The 6,045-nt window shown below is 36.9% G+C and overlaps 1 protein-coding gene across 3 annotated transcripts in view; it reads right to left on the minus strand.

The window, feature by feature from the left end:
- Positions 1 to 2,798: 2,798 nt before the first annotated feature.
- LOC117105256 (cytochrome b-245 heavy chain-like) overlaps positions 2,799 to 6,045 on the minus strand; it is a 39,613-nt gene continuing 36,366 nt past the window's right edge. For all 3 annotated transcript variants that reach the window (XM_033246346.1, XM_033246345.1, XM_033246347.1), the window contains 2 exons: positions 4,766 to 4,890; positions 2,799 to 4,098 (listed from right to left, as the gene is read on the minus strand). In XM_033246346.1, coding sequence (XP_033102237.1) covers positions 3,972 to 4,098; positions 4,766 to 4,890 — 252 coding nt within the window. In that variant the 3' untranslated portion in view covers positions 2,799 to 3,971. The remainder of the gene's footprint in view (positions 4,099 to 4,765; positions 4,891 to 6,045) is intronic.

A 6,045-nucleotide genomic window follows, 5' to 3' on the forward strand; every position in this document is an offset into this window, starting at 1 on the left:
TATGTGTAATTTTGCCCAACTTGTGAAAATGTACTGAATACTTAGTGCGTGTGAAAGTTGTTCTCCAGTGGGACTCAACCCAGTAAGTCTCCAGTTCTCCAAGTCACTAGCCTGGCATCATACTTCTAGACCACCGAGCTTGCACCTGTAGGCCAGGGTTGAATTCGACCCAAGTAAGTAGCGAGTAGGCCTACTATTTTTGCAAGTGTTTTACACGCACTGAGTAGGCCTATTAGGCCTACATTTCACGACGGGTTGCACAAAATTCCACCTATACATGTTCTATTGATGTTGTCAATATTATAATATATCAGATTCATGAAATGCCTAATAGGCCCTAAACGATAACATATAAATAACTTGACCATAGTTTGTTCTCAATATTCTTCAATTTTTTAAACAAAATATTTTTTAGATATTTCTGAAATGCCGTACGGTAACTGTTTTAAAATATCTCAGAATGTATGATTATTAAGAGTTTCGCCTGAGTAGACCCCACTAAAGGCTCTGTCTCTAGGTCCGATCAGGCATTTTCACCAATTTTACCTAGGGCCCAGCAGTTATCTATGCCATAGTTACCAACTGTCACGCATCGTGCGGGACAGTCCCGCGTTTTAAAGTGATTTTGGATGAAACACACATTTTGCAGAAGCACATGCGAGATATGTGTCACGCATTTAGCACTTGCGTGATAACGAATTATCACAAATTCAGGAGAAAATATATTTAAAATTAAAAGAAATTGGTTTTATCAAAAATATAAAAACGGTCATACAGTAGCTTGAGTCATTAGAGAGCTTTCATTATCTCGTTCGAGAATCAATTCACAGAGAAAATTTCTCCTTTCCGACCCAAACAACCCAGCCAACCACGCACTTGTAGAATCTAGTAGTCGCGAGCAGTCTTGCGAGTTTATTGTTACAACCAACCGTTGATTATGTGACTGGAACCCGAACTTCCGCAGGGGTTACGTAATAAGTAGTATACCGTATATACTCGCGTATGTCCTATAAGGTGACCCGTTAAGACGACCCCCGGGTTTTAGAAGATTTTTAGTTGATATTTGTATGTCTGGCATATAAGACGACTCCCTGTTTCATGGTCGGAATTCCTAATTTTGTGTGGTCCTGATACTGCATTCAGCTGGATAAATGTAGCCAAATGCAAGGGTAATCTTCCAAATAATAACATATTATGAGTTTTTAAATCTTCACCATCAAAATCGTCCCGTATTTAAAATTGCTTTCATTCATACAACATTTAGTTGCTTCACTACAGTAGTAAGTTCGCGTGTTACGGACGATCCGCACATAAGACGAACATTGATTATAAAAACCTAAAATATGAATTTTTCGATCGTAATTTGCTATTTTAAGCCAGGTCCTATTATACGCGAGTATATACGGTATTTATTTTAAAACCCTAGGTCACCTGAGCGTTAGTCATACAGTGGCGGATCCAAGGGGGGAAATTTTCCATGGGGAGGACCCCACCCCCTTTCATTTTGGGTATTTTTTGAAATGTTTTGAACCCCCCTCTTTCAAATCCTGGATCCGCCCCTGCACACTGTATAGATAATTAAGATTAAATAAAAACCCTTTACATTTAGCATCATGAAAACAAAGGTTACCGTTTGAGAATATATACGTAAATTTTTGCATCTCAGGTTAAGTTGGAAAATAATGGATCAATATTATTAATCTTATTAAACAAATCAGAACGTAATGCATCATAAAATTCACAAACCATAAAACAATAAAATTCATCTTCAATTAAATTAGAGTCGCACAGTTGGCAAATTCTTTGGTCGAGGGGGATGTTTTTGTATCTACCAGTTTCAACAGAAATCGCGGCACACCCAAAACGAAAGAGTAAGCCCTTCTGAAACATCTTTTCATGCGGTTCTTAACATAGTCTTCAGTAAATAATTCCATTTGAAAGTATGGTAAGTTCTAAGCTTATTTCTTTGTTGCGGTGATTTCCTGTCATCGATAAAGATTGCATCCCGCCAACGGTTTTCAATAAACAAACGGGAATTATTTACAATACTAATCATAAATTCTTTTGAACTGTTACATGAACCTAAATCCGGCAAAACAATTTATTTTTTGAAATAATGAGTGAACCTTAAAAGCCCAATTTTTAACATTTCGGTTACAAAGTAAATTAGACCACTTGTAAATTTGAAGAGGGATTCTGCAATCATTTAAATTATTCAGGTATAAAATAAATCTTGCTATACATTTAGTCTGATAAATAAAAGGCGGATCCCATCCCAAGTCACCAAAAACGGAATTATTAGGAGAAAACTTACCAACACCCAAAAATAACGACCCGCATGATAAAACACAGTTAATTGTATATGTATATGTGTGTGCGTATGTGTGTGTGCATGTATACTGTATACATGTTTGTGTGTATATAGGACCTATATGTGCATTATATGAGGGGAGGGGCAGTGGCATATCTAGAAGTCTTAAAATGGAGACGATGATGGGGTGCAAAAGTGAAGTAGGGGGCCTCGATGATCAGTTGATGGGTGCTTATTCACAAAATTAGGTATTTTTAACTACTTGAACATGATTTTTTGGGGACGACGGGTAATTTTTAGAGGGGCGTCTGCCTTCCTAGATACGTCACTGGGGAGGGGGTTGAGGGGTTTTTATAATTTATTTTAAACACAAAATTGTATTTTTCTGTAGGTAAGTTCTTACATTTGTTTAGCTTTAACGTGTTGTTTTCCTCTTCATTCATTAGATTAAGATTGACTGCGCCACTTTCCTGTGTGCTGCCACTGATATAAAAGTGTAATGTCAAATAAACATTATTTATTCATTTATAACCGATCAGGATAGGTAATGTGGAAAAAAGTCACACCGCCCTCTATAACAATTAACTTTTTTGGCAGATTAGAATATTGATACATTTTGAATCAATTTCAGTATCTTGTATTAAGGTTAGATCATCTTCATAACAACACAAAATACTACTTTTTTTGACAACCTTACAATATTGTAACTGTTATGATAACTAACACATTAAACACATTTTGGAGAATATGATAAATTTAGAGCTTTCAATTGTTCTTTCGCTATCATAAATGAAATTGAACCAGACCTCTGCGAGGTCCAAGGTTCCTATGCGGGCATTCGTGAAATATTGCAGTACAGTATTTACGATGACCCGGGTGACCAACAAACAAAACCAGAGAGACCGCAAGTGTTAACCCGTCAGTTTCATTTTTATTGTTAAGCGCATCGAGGCTTTAGCATAATGTGCTATTTAAGCCAAAATGATTATAATTATTATTATTTTATTATTAATCCTGGCATCAGGTTTTTTTGTTCTGCTTGTTAAGTGCCAATGATAAAAAGGTGTAGGAAAGTAGCTGTGGCAGCTGTAGGATATATTTTCTGGGGGCCGAGCTGTCCGACGGGGACCTCAGGCCCCCATCAGGCAAATCCTGGCACCACCCCTGAATCCATCACATTTAAGACAGTGGGATAATGAAAATGAACATTCCATAAATATTTTCCCCTTATCATAGAGTTCACTAGTCTTTTCAAGGGTAGGGGGTATTGTCTTTCATAAGTTATGGCTTTAATATTTGTCAAAATAGAAAATTATTAAATAGGGCACAACGTCATATCCAGTTTTACTTGGGTACGGATGTTCATAACGAACAGATATCTGGAAAGTCACTTTTGCTTGTTTACAAAAAACAGCGTAACATACATGTCACATAAATACATACACACGAAGGGTATTCTAAAGGTTCCTTTGCTTGAAAGCATAGGAACCAAAAACAGATACAAGATCAATTTTGCTTTACAAATTGGTTTTGTGAATTCATGAATGAGGGCATTCTAATTGGTTTTGTATGCATACATTTAACGGTTTCTAATCTTCTAGTATTTATATTATAATTGAAAGACACAAGTAATTCATCCTAAACTAAAATTACTCTGTGCTCAAAAGTTTTCTTTGTTGTAGAAGAAGCGACAGCCATCACGGGTGATGCTGGAATGTAAGTTGCTGTTCTTATGAAGAACGTGAGACAAAGCTGATGGGCCACAGAAGAACACTCCAGCATTAACACTGCAAGAAATTAACAAATATCACATTAGAATGGGGATAGTTGGTATGTAGCTGATTAGCCAATCAAAAGCATTTAAATATTAACATAATGTGACACCACAAAATCGTGGAGTGAAAACTAAAAATTTGCCCTGTCCAGTTCCTAAACCCAGAAAAAGTATAGTGTGGAATGCCATTGGTGCAAAGAAGAAATATGGAAATACCATTGATGCCAAAACTAATTATCTAAAATATTTAAGTTAATAATTAAGACAATTTTTAGGGACTTGCATCTAGTCTAAGCCCGACAAATAACAACCAATTCAGACTAAACCCTGTGCAAACAGGGCCAGGGGTGGCGCCAGGATTTGCCCGACGGGGGGTGGGGCGCCAAGGTCCCCGCCGAGGAGTCAGATTTCCCAGACGCAACTTAAGTGGGCGTGCTTCGATTAAAAGGTTTTGAAAGTGTTCAAATTTTGACAATTTAGGGGTTCAAAGGCTTAATTAATCGATTTTAGAGTCTACTAATATGTAGAAAATACTAGCACCACCTCTGAACAGGGCACCAAAACCAGGGCAACTCACAGCAAACTATTAAGAAATCTCAAAGCAAAGCCACTTTTCTTTGGTTTGTACAGAGTATAGAAATTAAGATGGTATATTGTAATATTTCTAGGCTAGTACTAACCCTGGATTGTCCGAAGCGATCTGCTTAAAGATACTATCCCATACCGGACGCCCATAATGTGTCTTCTGTCGGAGGCCTGTAATTGCATCTTTATTATCTTCTTCAAGCAAGTAGATATTCTTTGCCTATAACAAAAAGCAAAAAATAGCAAAATAAATATACCAATGACAAAATCATTGATGGAAAGAGGATGAACAATCTAGTGGGGTTTTTCTATAAACTTTTGCATAATTACTTTACTAAGCTTACAGTTTTGATTTACTGTATGTATTCGAATAAATGCCCAGCTTTGGATAAACGTCCCCCTTGAATAAACACCCACTCTGGAGCTTCATTTGGAATAAATGGCTCCTTCAAAAATAAACGCTCAGAGGAGTTTATTTTTTCCTTGAATTAACACCCCCTAAATGAATGTAATGTAAACAAATCTAATGGAAGCAATATCATTCTCAACACAGTCTATTAATGTTCTCTTCCAGTAAAATTACATTTTTCTAACCTTGTTGGGGTAAGTCAGTCTTTATGACCAAGCATCAAAACATTTTGACAGTAATTATGCGTTGTAGTTTAACATTTACAGTGAAGTTAGGGGGCAATTATTTAAATATATATGTATCAATTTTATAAAAAAAAAAAGTTAAAAACCTCCCTCGAATAGATTCCACCCTCGAATTATCATCACCTCAAAAACCATTCTCAACATTAAATGCCCTGGCACATCTATTCAAATAAATATGGTACTTATTTTTAACCAAAGTGGCCAATTTTATAATGTGCAATTATAACAGCTAAGTCAGGCACACACACTGCACCAACGAAGAACCTCACAAGGAGGCATGTACAACGAATCACTTTTAATGAAAATCTGTTCAGTCCGCCACCAGGCCTCGAATTTGGGGATTTTATGGGCAAGGCAAAATGGCCTCCGGTATGACATGATTTTGAAAAGCACCAAGGCCAAAATTTCAAGTATAAAAGGGCACCCAAGGCAAAATTTGATTTAGCCTCAGTACTAATTTCTCGCGAGTGCCTTGATTCTTCTTAGCCAAGCTAGGCAAGCTAGGGCCTAGGCCAAGCCAAGCTAGGTCTAGCCAAGCCATAGTTGTCAATGCTAATATAACTTAGTTTAGAGTATTAACTATTAATTATCGATTCAATGTTGGAATATACTGCGGCGATCGTACAAAACAGTCAAATTTCAAGAAGTTCGATATCTTTGTGTTGTTGCTCAGTGCGTCCTCATCGGAGAGGAAGCCACAACTCTAAACTGGCCGCGAAAG

This window comes from Anneissia japonica, unplaced genomic scaffold (genome assembly GCF_011630105.1).
Source record: "Anneissia japonica isolate Jap-2015-1 unplaced genomic scaffold, ASM1163010v1 scaffold287726_len2788222_cov184, whole genome shotgun sequence".
Taxonomy (NCBI): domain Eukaryota; kingdom Metazoa; phylum Echinodermata; class Crinoidea; order Comatulida; family Comatulidae; genus Anneissia; species Anneissia japonica.